General features: G+C 37.8%; 1 protein-coding gene across 6 annotated transcripts in view; it reads right to left on the bottom strand.

Annotated features, from left to right (window-relative positions):
- Positions 1-23,137, bottom strand: part of ETV1 (ETS variant transcription factor 1) — a 63,109-nt gene that overhangs the window by 31,075 nt on the left and 8,897 nt on the right. For all 6 annotated transcript variants that reach the window (XM_061469244.1, XM_061469247.1, XM_061469243.1 and 3 more), the window contains one exon: positions 18,032-18,085. In XM_061469244.1, the coding sequence (XP_061325228.1) occupies positions 18,032-18,085 (54 nt within the window). The remainder of the gene's footprint in view (positions 1-18,031; positions 18,086-23,137) is intronic.

The raw sequence follows: 23,137 nt of genomic DNA, 5'->3' as shown, positions 1-23,137 counted from the left end.
TCTTGGTCAGATAACACATGCCACACATTTAATGCACGTGATGGGCCCCACAACTCCAGGACAGTGGCTCAGATGGAAAAGCAGGCAACCTCTTTGACTTTAATCACAGAATTAAAACACAAGACTTTTTTAAAGCCAGTATCACGTATTTGCACAAAGGCCACATGCTGCTCTATCTTTTAATTTATTTTTTTTCATTTTAACTTTGCTACTTCCTCAGAGTTAATCTGTTATGAAAAATTACTTCCCTTATTTATTTTTAAATAACGGGAGTACAGAGACTCCCACACCACAGCCCTGTGTGGAGAACTGGCTGGGTATTTCATCACAGCGCTGAGAGCCTGAACGTCTGCTAACAGGCAGTTTTCCAGCTCACTGGCACAGGCACAAGTGAAAGCAGCACATTCATTTTGTGCAATTTGCTTTACCTTCCCACATGGAGTTGGTGCATGTAAAAGGCTGTTAAGTACTAAATTATTCCTTATCAAATCACCATCATCTGGAGTCATGATCAACACTAATTAAATTACTTTCAGTGAACACGGCTCCAGCCTGCTGCCTCGGCTGTGAGGTACATTTTATTTTGCTTACTGTACAGTCCTAGCAAGGTACAGGGCACAGTGCTAGAAGGCATCTGTGCTGTAGTTTTAATTAAAGTTTACCTCACCTTCCTCTCAGCTTTATAAGCTAGGGTAAAGTGTATCAAATCAAGTAGGTTAACACCTTCATTTCATTTAGGGGAAGCATTACAGTCCAAAGTGATTTTATATTAGATCTTTATCTTAACTAGGGCCAGAAAGATAATGTAGCTGTAAAATTTAAAGCCTTCCTCGGGCAGTCCCCTGACACAGTCACCACGCTAAGCTTTATCTGTAACTCCTTAAGTGTCCACTTTTAGAGGTAGAAAGGAAAAAAGCCTGAGAAAAATACTTCCTGCATTTTTGGGGGGCTTTCTCGAAGGCTACTTGACCTTTCAAACCACATCTTAAGTGTGGCTGAAGATGACAGACTTATTCCAACACCAAAATTTCAAACATTCAAAACAGTTCTCGTATCATCAATGAAACCCTCCACCTGTCACTCTTCATAGGTGCACTCATACTGCACCTATTAAACCAGATTTTAAACATACACCATTTTGCTAAGCTCAATTTTATATTTTCAATCCATTTTATTTTGAGGAGAGCAAGGTTGCTTATTTATACAATCTAATTTTAGTGCAGCATACCAAGCTACCAACACATCCAAATTAACAAAATGACATTTCAAACAACCAGCTCCCCACCGCTTTTTTCTTCCTGATGGCAAATTCACTTTACTTAACCCCAGAACAGCGTCTCAACCCTATTAAAGTAACAGGCACTCTGCCTTAATAACGATCTTATTAAGAAGTGACCAAGGGCCAAGATTTCATCCCGAGTGATTACTTACAGGTAACTACTTCCAAACTTGAAAGACAAACAATCTTACAATGTGTATTCAGATGGATGTCTTCAACACCTCATCTCAGCTACTGGGGAAAGTCAGGCATATCAGTATCAGAACGGACTCAATCCACAGACCCTGTCTGGAGCCTCTGTGAAGCCAACATGCAAATATGAGACAAGCAGAAGGACTGCTGCCATCTGTAGCAAATTGATTGAGGTATAATACTTTCCTGTATGCATATTCTCTGTGCATAAATATATCTGTATCGGCAGAGTAAGATGGCTCATGTGTTACACATAAAGTGCTATTGTACAGGCCTAGATTTTATACAAAACCATAATAATGTCCCCACAAAGTAAACTCACACAGAACACGCAAAAATACAGGGTGAAATCTGCTACCCCTCATTCTGAAGTGCTGTTCTCCTTTGCTGTCAACAGCCTAATCCTAAACATTTTGCTCATGACACCCAGTTTAAATACAAAGAACAATTTTATTAAGAACTCTTAATTCAAAGGAAGAAACATTTTGTTCCAGAAGGGAGTGTTTTGTATATTTTCCAGCCCGAGAAACGGATAGAACTGAATCATTTCTTTTGAGAAAGCTCCAGAAATGCACTGCATCAAATATAAAAGCAATAGTTTAAAATATTTTTCAATTCAAGAAATGACTGTCCAAGGCAAAGAAGAAACAAGGAATGTTTCACATGAAATTTCAAATCATTTCTGCTTTGAGCAAAAGTCATAATTTTCAAATTTCATTTTCCTGCCTCCAAGACAAAATAAAATCTATTTTCTGAAGAAAATTAATTTAAGCATATTTTTAAAAGGTATGAAATATTACTGGTAATTCAGTGATACTGGTTAAGGGCAGGCAATTTTGACTCCACTGACCAAAGAGACAAAGATGTGTTACGATCAACACTTTTAAGGCCAGAGCATTTATTATGTGGTATAAAATCAACTGACAGCAGCAACCTTACTTGTGCTAGTGAACTCTGATGTCTCATAAGTGATACTACATTTACATGTACTAAGTTCAAGGACTTTATGTATCTGCAGAGAAAAGAAAGTAACCAGAAAGTCACAGTAAGTCACACCCAAAACATTTCTGCTGCATGCTTCTGAACTGCTTTTTCTGAGCATATAAATGCTCTCAAATCACCCTCTAAACCTGATATAGTAAATAAAGTAACTCATTTTTATGATATACTGAGGCAAAACTGTTAATATGCGATGTTAGCTTAGACAGATTTCTTGAATACATTTAAACAGAGGGGATTTGATTTTCTTAATAGCAAGATGAAAAGGCAGAAGATGTAAAAACATTTAAATTAATACCACTACAACTCCAGATGCTAGCCTGACTGGGGTGACCCAAGTAGCACTTGGTAAAATTTCAAAATCAAGAAAAGGCCCCTCTACTGATAAAGCCAACACTGACACACTTTTAAATCTATCTCCCAATACACACAGAAATGCAGCAGGCACTTCAGAAACATCAGTCTCTCCAAGATTCTTTACCAGTACATTTACCTCTGCCAAGCCCTCCCCATCCCCCAGCACACAAAAATCCATTACTAAAGGGTCTAATCTCAGCTATCAGCACAGAGTGCCTTTTATGGAGCCATTAAACCATTTCTCTTGTTTACAGTGCCTGAAGAAAGATGTGAATTATGTCTGTGACAAAACAGGCGATAACATTTCTAAACTGCTATCAAAATGCAAACTGAAATACACTTAAGGACAGGGATCCTAATTTGTGTTTTTGCAATTTTCCTCGCTCACTATAACTTAACAGCACTCACCTGATGATTCAAACAAATTATTTATGCTGCAAGTACAACAGGTAGGCATTTTAATAAAAAAAAAATCCACTTTCAATAAACAAACAGTTTATTACAGGGTTCATCAAGGAGGGTAAAGCGCTGGTTACTTCTCAGGTGACAGGAATGACCTAGGTGCTCTTATCAGTAGGCATTTAAAAAAAAATCCAAATACAGTATTGTGGGTTCATACAAGGCCTGAAATGCTCAATTTCTGAAATACCATTTGAACCATACGTTCAGTATAGGTATTTGCATATCTGATGATCTAAGCTACAAAACTAAATACTTTCTAATGACCTTCTAGGTAATTAGAATGTATTTAGGTGGGAATGCCAGGCTTTACACATATTTTCTGAAGAGATTTCAAAAGCATGTATTTAACTTACGGAACAATAGCTTGCTTCATTCTGGAGGCTATTTATTTATTTCAAGATCATTATGATTTGACCTACAGACTTTTGTAGATAGCTACTCTGAATTTCAACCACCATTTAACAGGCATTTGATTAAAGACAAGGGGATGCAAAAGCAAGGTGGTCTTTCCATTTCGTTCCACTATACATTAAGATGAGAAATTCTGCAGCTAACCTTTGGGATGCATAGGAGGTACTAGCTGAAGCAGGTGTCAGACCTGCTGACCACTCCTTCCTACTCTAGAGGTTGCTGCTGCTGCAGCTGAATGTCGCATGCAGCCTCATGTATGAACAAAAACTGAAATAAAAACATCATGGTGGAGAGGTGACAGATGAAGGACAGACAGTAGGAGGACAGACAGTAAAGGCTGGCAACTGAGTCTTTTCAACTAAACTGTTCTCAGATTTTGAATTAAAGCCTATGCACACAGACCACTGCAACAGCTGTCAGAACTGACTGCAAGCATGGATGACTGAGGCAAGATCTGCAACTGCTTTCACCCCAGGCAATCTCTTGCCTAGGCAATGGCAAAAAAACCCTTTTTGTTCCTGACCACTGCAACAGCTGCAAAGATGAGCAAGACTTGAAGACTGTGGAATGATTTAGAAGTGGCTGAACAGATTACATCTACACTGGCTCCACCAAATTCTTCAACCATTTGATCTATCAAAGTCAGTTCTATCAGATTTTAGCTGTGCTCCAGTCAACTGGATTTCATTTAGGTCCCGCTCTCTGCCAGATACTGTAAGAAGCTGGTGACAAATTGGATATATGACACACAGCGATGTATCATCACTGTGGTTTCAGAGACTATCCTGGCAGTTTATATAAAAACTCAACATATGAACATAGACAAGAGACCCCAGCTTTCACTACCTCACAAACAAAAGCTGCTAGAAAAGGGGGAATGGGAAGGGGGGAGGAAAATCTAAGCAATCCTGTCAAGTAGTTTCTTGGAGTGTATGTATGATCTCCATCCTATGGGTGCATCCAGAAAACTAGAACTTGCCTGAGAGGCAGAATTAGGCCTTACAGACAACCGGCCTCCATGCAGTCCCACTGCATGGTGACCACTCACCTGAAACAGTCTGCATTTCTGCTTGAGTGCTTGTGTGTGTGCAGACGGAGTCAAATGGAAGCAAGCATACCAGATATGCAAGCATGCCTCTGTGATGATACATTACGTACGGTTAAAACATGTGTAATACCTTTAAGGGCAGTAAGCATTTTCTTCTTCCAATGCATATATGCAACCAGGAAGAAAATGAAGAAACAGCATGCAGAAGGGATAAGATATAAATGTGTGAAAATGCACTGTATAAAAAACTAGCTCTTTCCTATGTGGCAGCCTCGCTTTAAGTCCAGGTAAGGAAAACGAAGGATAGCTGGTATCACAGCAAATGCTCTGTCACCCCTCATCTCAGTGCTCTTTCCCTGAAAGTGGAACTTCATGACTGGGCAGTACTTGGCAAACCCATTAGATATGATTCCATCAATTCAGTCTTTGCCTTGGCTTCAGATCAGATCCTTCCAGCCCCTACTAGCTCAATAGATAGAAACAGCATGGGACCTCATTTTTTGGAAGCTAGTTCTGAATGATGAGCCCAAGCACCAGCTTTCAAAGCCAACTGGCAAGAACAGAATATGTGGGCAAGATGGATCTATTTGAGAACCTTGTTTAACAAAAAGAAAATACCAGCTTTGAAGTAATCTGTCACCTTTACTGGAAAATATGCAACTACAAATGCACTTTAATAACAGTTAGAACTCACTCTGTGAAATGAAGCAAATTGCTTATTTTCTCTTACAGCCTAAAGCATACAATACCTTGCATATCAATTAATGGTCTACTTGAATACTGCATTGCACAAATGCTTTAAAATCAGTCTTTAAAATCCTCAGGGGGTGGGGAGAGATAGGGTGTAAAGAATAAAAGACAGCCCCAAACTGTGGGATTTTATCCTCAAAGTCTACATGGACTGTTCTGAGGTGACATGGTATGAAAAGAAAAAAACACTGATTCTGAATTTGAATTAGGAAGAAGTAGCAAGCAGGTGAGAATGAACTGCACTGAAAGCTGGAATTTATTCCTCCTTACTATGACAGAGTTTCAAGGTGGAAAATAAGACCACATTTTCCCACAGCTGATATTGGGAAGTTCTGGACCTTAAAATCTCCAGTAGTGCATCCGCATCAACAAGCATTGTTTGTTAAAATAACTTTCTTTTGCTTTGGAGTAAGAAAGGTTGGTGTTTTTTAATTTTTTTATTTTTAAAGCAAAAATCATCACAGATTACAGACTAAAAGACAAAACCCAAATATTGATGAAAATAGATTTTAAATTAACTGAATCACCTGTTCACATCTAGACTATATTACTTCTACATAACCACCATAATTCTTCCCTGTCTTTACTATGATCTGGCATTAACACAAAGCCTCTGAGGTTGAACTAGAGAACAGGGCAATTTCACTGTACCTACAGCACATCAAAGTTGCATCACTCCCCACAGAACAGGTTTATGTGAGGGCATTTGTACACAGGGAAAAGTGAGAAACAAAATCATCATTACTATGTAGACCTATACCACTTCCCTACAGCAGAGCTTATCTGACTCCTAAACAAGACACCGCTGCTCCTGTTCTTCTAGATTCTTCCTCATAATGGAAATAAATATCATACTTTAACTGAAATGCGTTTTTCTAACACTTGTGTGCTAAGACACTAAAAATTTTTGCCAAGTTAGCTGTTTCTGGGCAGCTAACCCAAACCCCCCCTGCCACGACAGATGCAGCCTTCCTGAGAGGTGGAGGAGTTCCCAGTGTGGAACAGAGGGGCACAACATTAGAGGTTGCACCCATACAGCTTAATAAATGGTTCAGTACTATAAATCCCCATTTTTAGTGCAAGATACCCCTCATTTGCTTGTCTGTGCAGTTGCAATTTCTGAAATATTTATCAGAGTTACTGAGGGTACACCTGCAGCTTTCTGATGCTGGAAGTGCTGGAGGCACCACAGAGATAATTCAGATATTTGTAGCCACTTGGCTTCTTATTTAAAAGGACCATGCTGGTTGAAAACTTAAGTCTGCAAGTATGTTCAGTACAGCAAAAATTAAAAGGGTAAACCACCTGGCTAGAGAAGGAAGGGGAAGAAAAGAAGCTTTCAGTAAATACCAACAAAAGTTAACCTACACCCTAAACACCATGAAGGAGCAATTCCAAGAGGCTGCTCTGGTAAACACGTTGTTAAGACACTATAGGTCCTTTGGCCTAATTTAAGACTAAATTTGGGCAGCTGCTAACCAGCTGAACTGCCACACAGTGTTAGAAGACACTATCCTTTTTACCTCCAAGGAAAGGAACAATTTGGTACGATTTTGGTTAGCTGACCCCTCTTCTTCTCCACCCCCAAAAGATTTCAGCTTCTAGTTAAGAATTGTCTGGAAGGTATTTTCATACAGCAGGAGCTGCAGTTACTGACACCGTTTCTCAGCCTCTGAAAGCAGCAATCTCACAGAAATGATGTCACAGGCACTGTTTTATTCTGATTTATGTCCCCTTCATTCAGCGCTTTCTTTTCTTGCCAGACAGCTACCTGTCCAGCTGTACGAGACTTGCAGTAGCAGGCACCAGAGGGGAAAGTGCTGCTGGAGGGGCTCTGACTCCCAGCAAGTACCTCCAGGGCAAAAGTTAACCTGCTGACAAATACCATGGACACTGGATAACTCTGAGAAGAATACAAGGAAATTTGCAGAACATTGGTGGGAGGGAGAAAGGGAGGATTAAGCTAGGAGGAGTAAACTGGCTTGCTTTGATGTCTGAGGAAAACAGGTGAGGCAGGAGGGAGAGCTCTCCCTGTCCCCCTGCCCCCAGAATAAACAGAAGCTTAGGGCTCTCTGGAGGAGGAAGCAGTAACATAGTAAAAACTAAACCACCTGGGTTCTGCAGCAGTTGATCTAAAACCCATGGACAGCACAAGATGATTGGGGATGGGGGGGAAGTCTGAAGTATACTGGATCTGCAACCTCCAGGACCTCACAGAGAAACAGGGCTGCTCCTCATCTGCATTAGCTTTCAGAGTTAAAACTCTGGAGAGATCAGGGGCATTTATTCCTACAGTTCCTTATAATGTACATGGCTCCAAAGGCTCACAGGCAGGATGCAAGGAGGGGCGATCCACCTTTAGAACTCCTGCTAAAGAGGAAGACCTTAATGAAAAACCAACCCTGGGAGAAAACTTAAATTGTATTCCTACCTGGGAATTATCAATAAAGTTAAATGCAAAGAGAAGAGCTGGCCACTAAATCGGGGTCTGTGTGCTTTTCTGAGGACAGGAGTTCCATTTGCAGCAATTTCCAAAATTTAATTTAAATTATAAGACATAATGGCTAAGCGCTACATAACTTCCATTACCAAAATATCCAAGTGAGATAATATCCCAGCATTTTATATAAACACACACTTTCCACTTCAGGTAAATCTGCAGTTTGAGGGTTTCAGGTCTGTATTTTAATGGGGTTTGTAAAAACAGAATTATGAAGAAAACTTTGGAAATTATAACAAGTATTTTTGCCAAAAGCAACAGTAAGCTTTAAAATAACCCATTTCATATTTTATGCATTTATAGTTTTAAAGGTATCATCAACTTGATACTTAAGAAAGCATGCCCACAGCAGAAAACAAAAGAGGAACCGATTCTGCCTCATTTCCCATCTTACGGAAAAGTTTCATCAGTGTAGTTATTATTTTGTTGTTGTTCTTTTCTGATGTATTCATGCAAGAATTAATAAGCAGCTGTTGATGAGAAGGCTGATCTTGTACTTGCAGCTGGACAAAATGTGACAGAAACTGGATTTAACCTCTGATTCTGCCTTTTGCTGTTCACAGCCTAAACAACCTGTGTCAGAAGGCTGATTTTAGTTTAAAGTCGCTCTGTCTTCAGCCTAGCTTCAGAACCAGCGTCAGTTTGCTTCCCTATAAAATAGGAGTATCCTCATAGTAAAAGAGCATCATAATAAAAGATTATCCTTAAGGATAATCATGCCTATCTGTCAGTTAGCTACTCAAAAAAACACAAAAGCAAGAGAAGCCAATAAATAATGAAAAGGACTACACACTGAGTGCTCTTTCGCATGAATAAAACAACTAATTTAAAAGATTATTTACATTTTGTTTTTATATTGGCAACTCTCAATGACAGGCACTAAAAGGAACAAAACTGCATTTTGAGAAGATAATTTTAAATTTGATTTTGCCTTTAACAATAAAAATATGTATATATTCATAAAACAAGTATACACAAACTCAGTGTAGCTAATGGGATTTTTTTTCTTTTTACTTCATTGGAAGATTGAGACTGTCACCATTCTAAATACATGTGGTCTTCATGTTTCAATGTTAAATTTTCACAAATGCTTGCTAGTAAGGCAACTGTAACAGATCATTAGGTCATTAAAATCGGAAATCTACATCTTTAGTTCACTACCAAAAACCACTGCAAAAACTGTGATCTCGATTGGAAAAGGTGCAGGCTATTGAAAAAAGTCAACAATAAAATTCAGCCCACAAGTTGTATCACTGATTCAACAGGGAAACAAAGAAGCCATTGTCAGAAGTGGTTACGTCTGGGAACATAAAGTCAGGACTTAAATAAGTAGCCCAATATTCAAAGAGCTTTAGCAAAGTGCTTTCTGAAGCCAGTGGAATTTTGATGACCAGCAACCAGGCTCCAATTCTCGGCACAGATCTTTAAAGCTTCTGCCACTACCTAAAGCGTTATTACTGCAATTGAACATACACTACCAATACATGCCCTGCACATTTCTTCTGAAGTCAATTGGTCCTGAAGGTATATGATTATTTTACACGTGTCTGCAATCAGCAAGACTAACAATTATATTTCTTATATGCATGCATATATACATACATACATGAATATACAAAATATGTATATACACAAGTTGAGTATACACTACAGTATATACACACATGCTTGCACTAATCCAGCTCCCAGATTCTAATCCCAAATGCTTGAAATTTTGGTCTTTATTGAATACTGACACTTCTCAAAGTCTCTTTTTGTCTCAATTTCTGTTAGTGCTCTGGTCATGTGAAATTTTATTTACGGATGGGTAAATAAGGAAAAATCACACTGTTTCAGCATGAAGACTGAGTATTAAAAAAAACCCTGAACTTTTTATCTTTTTTAAGTATACTTTAGAAGCAGAAAGGAAACAACATTTTAGCGAAGAGGATCAAATTAGCAGTACTAGGAACTGGTTTTGCACACGTAATTTTTCAAATGTCCTTGGTGACAATTCATAATATATAAATTTAAGACAAAAACCTGGCCAGTCAGTAACCTTCCTATTCAGTGACTTCAGGACTCAGCAGTAAATGTCACTGCTAAAAAATATTTCACTACATTAACTTCCTGGCAACCACATTTGCTGAATAAATTCATAAACTGCCACAGGAAAAAAAGACAACCAGAAATGAAGCTGCTAATGATTCACTCTTTTCTAACATGTATAATCCTGAGTTTACAGAACAAATAGATACATAAGAATAAAGACAGCCTTTACCAAAACGGTCCACTTCTCTGTTCACCTCATCAAGGTCAAACTATAATCCAGGAACGGGTAAGAGTAATGCACTGAATATGAGGACAACATCAAGAATAAGTGGAAGGAAAAGAATCCTCCTCAGGGAAAGGACTGGAGCACATGCCTTGAAAAAGTAACCAGTTTTCCACTTAGTAGTTTGGACTAGGTTTAGATCATTCCTAGAAAAAAATGACAATTTCTAAAAGTCAAAAAAATTAATAATTATCATCATCTATGCAGATTTATCAGCTTATAAATGGCTTCACCATAATTACTTCCCAGTACCGAAATGCACAGGACCAAAACAAAAGGACACAGAATCTGAAACAAGGGCTGTTTTTCCTGTACGCTTAAAGAGGGCTAGCGATATCAGTCCTACATAACATGAATGTGTCACAGACTTTCCAATGTTTAACTGATGTTTTGAGGACTGTTGCTCTCTCCTCCCTTTTTTTCCTGCTATACTCTTTGAAAACTTCACAGCAGTCTGTAGGAGAGCCTGACTTGTCTTCAGTTGCTGAGGCAGCAAACAGAAGAAAAAAAGACAAAAAAATGATACAGACTGTAAATACATTTTACTGAAAGAAACATATGAAATAAATAGAAATGGATGGACTCAGCTTGCAGCCTGCCTCCGTATTTTACACCATCCCAGAGTTTATGGATTTTCAAATCATTACTTGAGCTGCTCTTGGAATACAAAACACATTTTGCAAGAACACTGCATGGAAAGCAGTTTAAGTAGAATACCAGTATTGTATCAAAATAGAACATGAAGACCCTTCAGTCTGCCTTGTTTGGTTTTTGTGTGAAAATACAGTTGGAACAAGTTGAAACAAATTTCTGCATACTTTGATTAATACAACTGCAACTGAACAGATGCTCTAATACACATATACTCCTGATGAAATTAACCTAACAACTATCTGTTTTAAACCAGAAATAGCTGTAGTGCTCAGAAAATGCTGCCGTGACTACAAATTACAATGTGAGGATTGCCTGTATTCCTTGTGGGGAAGGGAGGAGGGGAGGCTTCCTCAGAGGAAATAGGGGAAAAAAAAAAAAATATTTTTTTGAAAAAGTGAAAATTCAACATTTTGAATAAAATATGTTTAATGTTTTGGAGTTTATGTAAACAGACTTTAGGAAGCAATCTGACAGCCTTAAGAAATTACCATTTGAAAGAAGAAAGGTCTACATGTTTCATCTTTGATCTGTGAGACAGATTTATCACAGGACAGGACGACTGAAGTTTATTCATTAGCTGATAACCTCCACATGCAACCCAAGCCTTTAATCTGCAATAAAACAGCAAACGAGGATGAAGCTCTGAGGAAAGGAAACTAAGTCAGTTCAGCTGAGCAGGGCCATGCCAGTGGAAGGCCAGGGGGGAGAGGGAGGGACAAAACCTGGGAAGAGCAGCCCTATCCAGCTGCTTCGGCTCATCCATGCCCCAGAGAGCTGAAGATCAGCAGGTTCACTGTGGCTGGCACAGCTAAGCCCCATTCTGCATAAGGCGGCTGCTGTCTCTGCTGGGATGCCCAGAGGTACATTTGCATTAGCAATAAAATTCACATGCCAGCGTGCAGGGCACTCTGAAAGGAATACCTTCCACTTTAAAAGTTTTACAAATCAAAAGCTGTGTACTTGATATGGTATTGTCATTTGTTTTACAGTACTATAGCCACCATCAACATTTGCAAGATATGTGAGCTGCTACTACTACCACAGTCCAGGAGAACCTAAAGTCCTTGCACCTTCAAAGCCAGTTGTTTAGTATAAAAACACAAGCAGAAAAGCAAATAAACAGAAACAGCTTATTAAAATCAAAGCAAACCTGCAAATTCTCTACTATTAAGTTTGTAAGTTAAAGGCATTATGGTTGACAGTCTGCCTCTTGGTAAAACTTCTTCAAGAACTAAACCTTGCAATAATGCAAAAGGTCACAACTATGGCAGATTTAAGTGTTTCCCAAAATCCTCTAGAGGAAGAAGGGGGAAGAAAAAAAATCCGTAGTAGCACAGTTTAATGCCCAGCAATGAACCACAAAATGAGCCCACAAAGTTCTATGAAAGACACCAGTTCCTAATTTCTTCTGAATGAGAATTAAAAAAAAAAAAAAAAAAAAAGTTAACAGCTGGTAACAGTTTCAGTCCCGCTTTAAACAAAGAAAACAAGTGCTTAGGGACAGAATGAAAGAAGTGAGGCTATAGCAACTACGGAGGGAGGGAGATAAGGTGGTCAGCATCGACTACTCAGTCTGACCTCTCCAGCTCTTACAACCACAATTGCATTGGACTCTCTTTGTAAAATGCTTTTGAGATGTCTAGGTAAGTGATCATTAAGAAAGCTGTGTATCTCACAGCAGAGTGATACATGCATTTCTGTACCTACTTCAAACCGAGAAACAAAGATGTTAAGCAACATGCCCAAGGTCATGCAAAGCTAAGGCCAAGAACAAACCACAGAGCCACGACTCCCACAGCCCTTTAGAAAGAATCTGTCACAGCTGGGCATGCACTAAAATAAGTAAATAAATGTCTCTGTATTTGACAACGTCTCACCTATGAAAGGAAGTAGTTTCAAGACAAGTGGCAAGAAACAAAACACAGCTGCATCAGAAAGTCCTACCAAGGAATAGCGAAGCACCAAGAATAAATATCACCACCTTGTAGGATATTTGCCGGACTGCTTGTAGCACTGCCATGCTTGCAGAGCTACACTTAAAGAAAAGGTGATTCCAGCCACACAGACAATTAAAAAAAAAAAAAAAAAAGTAAAAAAACCCAAACCCGAAAACATGCTGGTGTATGCAACTTGCCACACACAGAAAACCAAAACACTACCAACTGTGATTTCTAGGACATTGTGCACTACAAAGACTACCAGCTGCCTATATAGTGAATCATCACGTTAAAAACGTTGTCATGTTTTTCAGTCCACTAAAATTTTTTCTAGAAGCTGCAAAATTAAGCTTTTCTGCATCATCAATAAAAACAAACCCAATAACCAGATCTACTTTTGACTTCAGTAGGCCTATCAGAACCTAACATTATTCTGGTGTTTTGTACTTTGTTTTAGCTGTGTGGGGTTTTTCCACCAAAATATGTCAATATTTTCCAAAAAGGAAATTAAAAAAACAAAGCCTTTCTCACCTAATAGTGCAATAAAATAAAAAAAAAAAAAATATTTGTATGCTGCAAACATGTAAATAAATACTAAAGCTTCTCCTCATTAAATTGCATTTGGAATATCCTAAGCCATTACTTAAAATGACAGAAGAATACAGCTACCTGAAGCCTATGTAAAGAAACTCTCTTTAGCAGGCTTTTAAAGATTGCAAGCCAGAGCATTTAAAAAGCACATTCCTGAATAATTTAAGGCTCCTGGCATCTACATTGAAACAGCTCCTTTTCTAGACCTAGAGGGAAAAAAACAGAGGTAAGAGAAAGAATAAAGGTTGTGAGAGATCAGTGACAATTCACTACTAAAAAAGTATTTTTCCTATCTTGAAGTTTAATCAGACTTGGAGAAGCATGGATTTTACAGCCAGTCCTTCCCACTTACTGTCAACAGCTATGGTCTAACATTAACATTTACCCCATGGCAGTGTTAAGTTAAGGCTACGGTCAGGGAAACAATACAGGAACAAAATGAAAGATAAAGAAGGTAACCGATCAAGAAAGTGAAGCACAGCACAAATCCTCATTAGCAGAAATTCAATAAGAAATAAAAAGCAAAAGTTAAAAGCTAGAGTTTATAAAGAATTTTAAATGGGTAACCTGCATTTTAGGACAAAAGAAGAAAGAGTGGGAAAAAGAAACCCACCAAACTGGAAGAACAGACCAACGTAAATATGTATTATTAAACCAAAATAAAACATGATCATGCTATTAAGACACCAGGCAATCTGGTTTGGTGCAGGGTAATCCCCATTTTTAACCAACTGTACCAAGGTCGAATTACAAATCAGTGTATTGTTGACAGTACTAGGTTTTCTCTGCCAACTACATCCTTTAAACATCCGCAAATCCTACCTACTTCCTCTTGCGTCTGTCATAGAAACCATCCAAACAATAGGAGCAAGCAATCTTCATCTCAACAGCTATTGACTTCAAGCAAACTGAACACTTGATTCATCTTTACTCCTAGATTGGAAAGTCCTTGCTGTTCTACAGTACCTGAAAGCTTCACCTCTGATTGCAACCAGTTCAGGATCTGGCTCCTCCTCAGTATATGCAAACGGACTTGAAACAATAGGAAAACTTATCTGAGGAAGTTAACACAGTTCACCCTTCTCCACATGTGAATACTGACTTTATAAAGACAGAAAAACTAAGTCTTCTGAATTAGATAAGAATTTGGAAGAAGTGTCACATACAGAACGCTGATTTAAAAAAAAAAAACAAAACCAAAAAACAACAAAAAAGCATTCACCTTTTTGGAAAAACAGATTTTGCATTTTTGCTTTACACAGCTTTTAACATAATTGCTAAAAGAAGAGTCATTAGGAAAGTTCAGTTGCAGAAAGCAGAAAGTTATGAGAAACTAAACTGTGATTTGTTTTTCAAATTTCACCAGAACAGGCCAGCTGTTATCTGCTCTTCATTCTGCTTACTCTGAGCTAAACTACCAAAAGGTTCTTTGTGACAGGTATTAAAAATCAAAAAGATATTTAAAAAAAGGTAATACAAGACGGACAAGATGGGGCTTTGGATGCTGTGACAAGAAAGAAAGGTTCAGAAGTGCAGACATTTGTAACGTTACAGCAGGAAGGGCTTCTTTCCAGAAGACATAGCAGAGTCGCAAAAGAAAAAAAATTAAAAAAAAAATTTAACTTTAACCAGGTAAACTGAAGTTAGAAGCATTAAGGGGAAGCTTGACGTGCTGGATTCTTTGCTAGCAGAAATATGCGTAATTCCAGTAATGTCAATAATACCACATGAAGTTATGCTAGCTCTTGATCTCACCCATAATTTCTAAAGCCCACACCTAACTATAAATATATAGATTGGATTTGCTTTTTGAAAACTGATTGAAGATTAATAGCAACTCATAATTGAAATATTCATGGTCTCAACCTAGCTTTGAAGTTACCCTAAGTGGATAAAATGGATTGTATATCTAATCTAAACTAAATGTTTCCCTTAGTTACCAATACCAGTGCAGTTTCACTAGTTAAAATCATTACTACAGAAAAGAAATGCAAAACCCATGGTACTTTAAGGGGCATTTAATGCTGCTAGCGCTAGGACATAGCGTATGATCTTGGCAGTATCAGTTCCCCTACTACTTTCCACACCTTTGCTTCAGGAGCTGACTAACTTGGTGATTTCAAGGCAAGGAAGTTTTAACAGCAGCATTCTGTTACCAATGTTTCACTTTAAGACCACAAATCTACCTCAGGTTTAAAGCCCATTTCTGAAGCAATGAAGCTAGAAATAAAACTGCACTTAATTTTTGTACCTTTACTGCAGACTATGACTGTTTCAGTGGAGCACTTCAGTGTTCTTTACATACTCTGCACATCACACCCACACTCACCACACACCTGTATACAGCTTCATAAACGAAATTTGTGCCACGAATCACAGTTCAGTTGTCTGAACTGTGACCAGCTGAACAGCTGTGACCCCTTTCATTGGTTTACACTTCTGTGCTTCACCATTTTTGGCTCAAGAATGTATTAAACAATGAATCTCTAAAAGCTTGCCCATCCTCTCCCATGTTTAAAAAAATAATAATAACAATTTAAAAAAACAAAAGCCAAGTGCTCCTGCCAGTAACAGGGTGAGCACTGTACAGACTCATAGATTATATATAGTAAGTCATTATAATAGAGTTTGAAGGCAAGTTTGGAACCTAGAGAAAACAGTCACAATTGAGCTTCTTTTGCAGCAATAATTTCCCCATGGCTTTGGTTCTGTTGATCTCCGTTCCTGTTTTGCAGAGCCCACAGCTACATACATTATACCCAAGTATATGTCTGAAACTCCATAACCTTTGCCAGAGTAACTCTCCAGGAAGCTATCCTGACCTTTACTTAAGATAAAGAAACCAACTGAAATGAAGAAATAAATGTGCCTTTGATAATACTGTGTAAGCTAAGAAACTCCGAAATACAACGGCATTTATAAAATAGCCATATTAGGAGAATTTCTTTGTCACCAAAAGCAGTGACCAGCTTCAACAGGGCTTTTCATTCACAGTTCACAAATTATTTTCCAAGAAACATTGACTTGTTGTGTAACAATAACTGTGGGTTAATAGAAGCCCTAGCTGAACTTTGTACTCTTACACAAAGGATGTATGCACACATGACTATATTTGGACACAGCTCCATATGCAGTATAACGTATCTGATTTCCAACTTATAGATTCTTTGCCTTTCATACTGTAATATAATAAAAAATACAAAGTCTTTGAAGCCAGAGGTGGGGAAAACAACTGTTATAAAGGGCAAATTTAAAAGTTTGAAAGTGACCACAATTGTTGGTTAGTATATGTACATGAATTTCTAGAGAAGAAAAGCAAAACTAAATTCTTTCTGTGCAGGTACACTAACAGAGTCCACGAAGAAAAAAATCAAACAAACAAACTTTATTTTCTTTTTCTCCCTATAAAATGTTGATATAAATACTCTCAACAAATTCTTCTTAAAACAGTTTCTAAGTAACTGGGAAAAAAACCCTCCTCTAAAAGATTTATAAGAAAACTCAAAAAATCTGAATTTGATTTTGGGGTTAAGGGCTATTTTAATGCAATTATTTCTGATCTCTCTAATTTGAATCCTAAAAATTCCAGTACATGAGCGCTGTATTTAACAGCTGTCTGGTTTAGTGAACTGCAGTAATTCACTCTGATAGGATAAATTATTTAAGTTATTTAGCAAAACGGAAAAGCTACCACCCGCTCTGCTGCAATCAGCAGACGTTGTTCAGGAGTGACCTCTGATGATGGAGAAAAGCCTTGCCATGAGGAAGAAAGACGCGTGAAGAACTTGAAGAAGCCTCTGACTTTGTCAGATAATGTTTCTCTTGCCACTTCCTTACTACGCCCTTGCAACCAGCCAAAACCAGACAGCAGGTACAGCGAAAGAGAGCCAGCATTTAACACAATAGTAGCAGGTAAAAGCAAGGTTTGAGGGGTACAGGCTAAGAAAAAGAAGAAAAGTTTGGGAACATGTTAAGTAAAGTAGCAAAGCATCCAGCTTAAAATAAATCTTGCTTCCTCCCATATAATTTGAAGGGTAATTTTGTTTGAGTAACAAAATGCCACATGCTAAGACAACTTAAAAATGCTTCAGCAGTGGCTGCTGATTGATTACGTGGAGAATGATATTTATGTATTTATACACAAAACACACTGAGCAGCCTGATTTCTGCTCAACAGAGCTGCCTCCTGTGTCCCACGGTATCTCATCTGTACAGGCTCAAAATGCTCCTCTCCTCACCCTATGGACAGATTAACTCCCTCCTCCTCCACAATGTTTTCCCTTGCTTCCCTGGAGCTGCAGGGGGGGAATTACAGGAGAGGACACCCTGCTAAATGTTATACCTTCAGCCCAAACAACTTCTCTCCGCTACATATCAAACTACCACCTGCTTTATCTATTCATCCTGCTGATGCCACTCACCAGCGAAAGGACCTATCACATGAATGTGATGACACAATAAATAACAAATACAAAGACCCATATATAAATATACAAATACAGATTTTTAAGTAAGTGATGATTCATACTATACTTACAACTTTCAGCCTGATAGTCTGGCACAAACTGCTCGTCATTGTCAGGTACCTGAGCTGAAGAAAGGAAAACAAAAACAAAACAAAAAACAAACAAAAAACAAACAAAAAAAAAAACAAGGACAGAATTAAAAGAAGCCATTAAAGCATAAATAAAGACTCTGTTGCTTCATTTGAAGCACAGCCAAGATTAAAACTAGGATTTTTATTTTTTTTCTCATTGTTGCATATGAAAATCAGGCAAGCGCATCACTTTAATATCAGATAAACCCTGGAGTGAAGCTGTGTGGTGCAGTGTGAGTCCAGAGCAGCCTTGGCACAGAGCAGTGGGGATGGGAGGACGTGAAGGCTGACACTGGCACTAACCCTGCCTCACTCCCTGCACACGGGTCTGCACCTACCATGCCATTAGTAAAACCCATTCGTGCTCATTTTCAAAATACCTGCACGGAAGGTCTGCATAAAACCAAATCGTAATGTTTTAACACTTGGGCATCTTTAACCCCAAAATACCACACCCTTGGCTTACTTAAAAAGCAATTCCAATTTTTCATGGCGGTCAGCCAACACAGTAGAGGTATTTTTATTATTCTCTTAAATACTCAAAAAGAACTATTTTACCAGACCACAGAACTCCTGGTTGAATGACATCTTTCCAGATTAAAAAAAAAATAAATAAAATAAATTTACTTGAAGAGTCATTATTAACATCCATTCACCTCGAATAAGATCATCTTCACTTTTAGGAAACTTTCATCACAAACCTGAGCTATAAAATACAATTGTTTCACGGTCTGCCGATACATAATTTTGCATCTGTGGTACCACAGTTCACTTTCATTCTGTATCTACATCAGCCATCTCTCATGCTGTGTTGCAAACTCATTTAAACCATTTAAGTTGAAATACCACTGAACAGGTATGTATTACAGGTAACATTCAGATAACTGCAGAACATTACAATGAGAAGTCGCATCTTCAGAGCATGACTGGTTCTGGGTACATCCTGAGGAGAGATCCAGTTTATAGTCTCTGAGCTTTGTCATCTTTTTCTCAACATACGCTAACTGGAGACACCGCAGCAAAGGTGCATAAAATTAACTGTTTAAAGATATTTTCATTTACGCAGATCTTGTCTAAAGACAAAGGCAAATAATTCATATGATCTTAATTAAAAGTTAACATCTGCGATGATCTGGTTACCCAACAAGATCTGAGAGGTAAATACCGGTTATATAATCATTTATCAGAACTGTTACTATCAAACCATTAAATTAATAAATTGATAAAATAAAACTTCATTGCCTTTCAGAACACTTTTAAGAAGCATATATTCCCCTTTCGACATGTACAATTGCCGCTAGTTTTAACAGAATTTGTTTGAATTAAAAATACACATTTAATTATAATTACAATAATTTTTAACATGCACTATGGTACTCTTCATGGACCAAATCTCCACTCCTTACTCAAGATATATTTCTAAGAACATATCTGGGAGGTTTTTTCCTGGATAAAGAGTTCAGAATCAGGCTCATTAGATCAAAAAATTATCTGCTTTTGGTTTTAAAATAAATGTTTAAAGCCCGACTGTCTTAATTGCAACAAATTCCCCTTAAGAACAAATGACCTTGGGAAATCTGCAAACAGAGATTTGCAAAGTGTGAGTAAGATAAATAAATGAAGTGCAATTAGCATTATTCTGTAAAAAAAAAAAAAAAGCATAGCTACTGTTGCTTTCTTGTTTTCTTTAAATTAAAAAAAAAGAAACAAAATACAGTAACCTATCCTTTAGAAGAAACCAGTACCTCTAAGGACATGTCAGCTCCTCAAAGTTTGAGCCTGTATAAAACATGTATTTCACCAACTCAAATATCCCAGTATTTTTGCATTTAATTTCTCTTTTCTCGAGAGAAACCACAGGACTTGCACCAATAATCAACTCGGGAACAATATGAGCCCAAACACTAACACTCTGCAATTTTTGACATTTCATTCAATTCACTGCATTTTCCTTACAAAAATGCCAAATATTTGACTGTCACTGAAGAATCAGATTATGAAATCAAGATAACCCACTCAAAAATCAGTTCCTAAGGATTTCTTGCATTTCCAAATGTTTTTGAAGGGTCTGTGAGGACATTGAGTTAAAGTAATTCTCTTAACTGTATTAAGTAACTTCTCTTTCACAGAAGACCTCCCACAAATTTTTCTTAAACTAGGTACTATTTTTAAATGGAGCAAGGAGCCCGGTATGACTGCATTTTTTTTATGCACACACATGCATTTTTATTTATATGTATATAAATATACATTTAAAAAAATTGTGAATCTGGGATATCTGAAAAAGACTAAAAGAAAACCAAAACTCTCCTCTTGAAATCAGAAGGCTACATTTAGTGACTGCAGATCTGGGGCAGCAATCTTATATAACTTTCTAGAGTGTACACTGTGCACCAAGCTGCTTTATCGGTGCTTTATTCAGGTTTTATCAGTTTAACTTGACTTACTCCAGAACAAATCTCACACGAAGTTTTATGTCTATATCAGTAAATAAGGTTCTTTCTTTTCCCAGCTAGAGAGTAAGAAAAAATAAAATACATCTGGTTAAACTGTCACAGGAAAACAGTATATTAGAGATACTGTCATTACTCTTGATTTGGTCTGGAGTAAATAAGAAAAATATATTTCATTCATGGATCCCCAAAACTTATGAAGACATACTTAATAGAGATCAATGCCCATCATTTTATAAGTACTCTAGAAATAGGCGTGGACTGCACTGTCCAAATGTATTTTGAATACAATATTAACATAGCCTTAAAAGCCTCTGTAGGAAAAGGAATACAGCAAGTTAAGAAGTGTTTAACACTCTGCCAAATATAAACAAAACAGATAATATCCAAAATGTTCAACCCAGAAACATGCATTTCCTACTGGAATCCAATTATAGTACCATCAGTACCTTAGAAACAAGCCCACAATCCTATATGAAGAAATTACAAGGACCTGCTAACTGCTGGAAAGGAGAACTTAAATTATTCCTTTGTTTAATCTGATTTTATTTTTAAACTAGCAGAACTGAAGCTTGCACATGATCATATAGCAGAAATGCAAGCAGCCATCATCAGCCCAATACACAGACTTCTTCCACCATCATCTTGCTGTGAGAGGGCAAATCGTTGGGATACATCATCCCATTACTGAAAGGGGAGAGGGCTTTTGTACCTTGACTTTGGATAATTACAGAAAGACTTTGCATCAAATTAAACAGACAGGTAAAGACACTTCAACCTGAATGCCCAAAAGGAAAATATAACTTGCAGTGTTGCAACTGTCTGCACATTTATGTACGTATGCCATTCATTTCCTCTTTTCTTCTACTCACAAATTCTGCAATTCAGCAAGGCTGCCATAAAATCTTCATTGGTCTTCTGTTAACATATTCAATGCAGGACACAAAGCATAAATCACCAAAACTTTTTTTTAAACTTTGCCATTCAGAGGAAAATTCAAAAAGATATCTGAAATGATCATCTAACTGAATATTTCCCTGAGCTACTTAATTATGGGGGTTTGAGAAGGCATGTATATTCCAAAAGACTAATAAAAGGTTTTGAAGGATATTAAGCACGTGGCTTTTACTGCTAATAGCAGAAGCAGCTACATTAGTTCATTCCTCATTCAGAGCCATCAAGTCTCAGACTCCTGAAGCAGACAACATCTGCAGCATAAACTATCCAGCCCAGCCTAGATTATTACCAAAAGTTTTCTTTTTCTTCTGATTATAGCTATACTGTCTCAAGAGGATTTGGGAAGTGTACAGAAATGTTAATGAAGATCTTGAGGATGTTATCAGTTTAGATTTTATAGTTTCACTACCTACTGAGTTAAAAAACAGTTTGCCAAAAGCAAACACTCGAAGCACAAAAAATACTTCATACTTGTTTGTAGTTTTTAGAGCTTTAAAAAGCCTTTGAAAAGCTGACAGCTCATTTTGCAAAAAGAAAGCAATTGGGGGTGGGGGGTAGTTTAGAACTAAGGCCTGTCAGCTTGCTTTCATTGCAAGTAAACAAAAATAAGTAGTCCCCATTAACAAGCATCCAGGACAAAAGGAGTTAATATTTAATTAAAACCAGCTCTATCCACTGTAACAATGACCTGGAGCCAAACAAGGCAGAAGATGTATGAGTCATTCTTTCTGCCAGTGAATGAGACAGCTGATCTCCGAAGCAATTCCTCAAGACAAGCAGTCAGAACTGGAGTTCTGCCTCCATTCACAAAAACACAGTCCAGCATGAACCATGTGGCCCCAACCACAAGCTTTTCATGTCACACCCTTCCAGAAAGCTACAGCAAAGTAAACTTGAACTTTAGGCATAAACACACTGATTTCACTGCTTTGTCTCAAGATGCAGCACAGACCTGCTGAGGAGCCTTATTTAATAAATGAAAAGTTAAGCAAACTATAAAGGGCTTAATTTTAACTCTTCCTTCTCCCAGTCACAAACTGCCTCCAAACGCTCAGCTGTACTCCAGGGAAAGGTGTTCCTGTTAAAAAACGGAAACTTTCCAGAAAAACAAGAAGCTGCAAACCTCCTCGCTTCGCTTAAAACCCTATTTTGGGTAGCAGAACACTTCCTGCGGTACTGTGTTCTCTGACCTCATGCTTCACTTTTAGAGCTAAGAACAATTCGTTTTAAAATATCCATCATTTATTCAAAGTGGCAAAAGGAACTGAAATTGACAGGAAATTATGTACAAACGGTAGTATTTTGGCTCCAGCTAAAATAAGACTTCAGGCCTCCACAGTAATGAGTCTATTGAGTCTTCTTTGATTCACTGTCACTTCTTAGTATCTGAAAGATTGTATAAAGTGTAAGTATTTCTGAAAGACCTGGGCGGGGGGGCGGGTTGCGGGTGGTGGTGGTTGGTTGTTTTGTTTTTTTTTCCCCAGGAACAACTGTTTCTAACAGAGAAGCATTCAGAAGGCAAAACAGTGACAAATTTCAATACAGTAAAAAATACTGTTTCCCATAAGCACTGGATTTGCTGTCAAAACAATCCCAAACTCCTTTTACATAATGTGAGATGCTCTGACTAATGAAC

The sequence above is a fragment of the Pezoporus flaviventris genome, unplaced genomic scaffold (genome assembly GCF_033815535.1).
Source record: "Pezoporus flaviventris isolate CSIRO_AGI_PZ_B2104156 unplaced genomic scaffold, CSIRO_AGI_Pfla_v1 ptg000055l, whole genome shotgun sequence".
NCBI classification, from domain to species: Eukaryota; Metazoa; Chordata; class Aves; order Psittaciformes; family Psittacidae; genus Pezoporus; species Pezoporus flaviventris.
The sequence above is the reverse complement of the archived record's forward strand: the minus strand, read 5'-3'. Positions and strand labels throughout refer to the sequence as shown.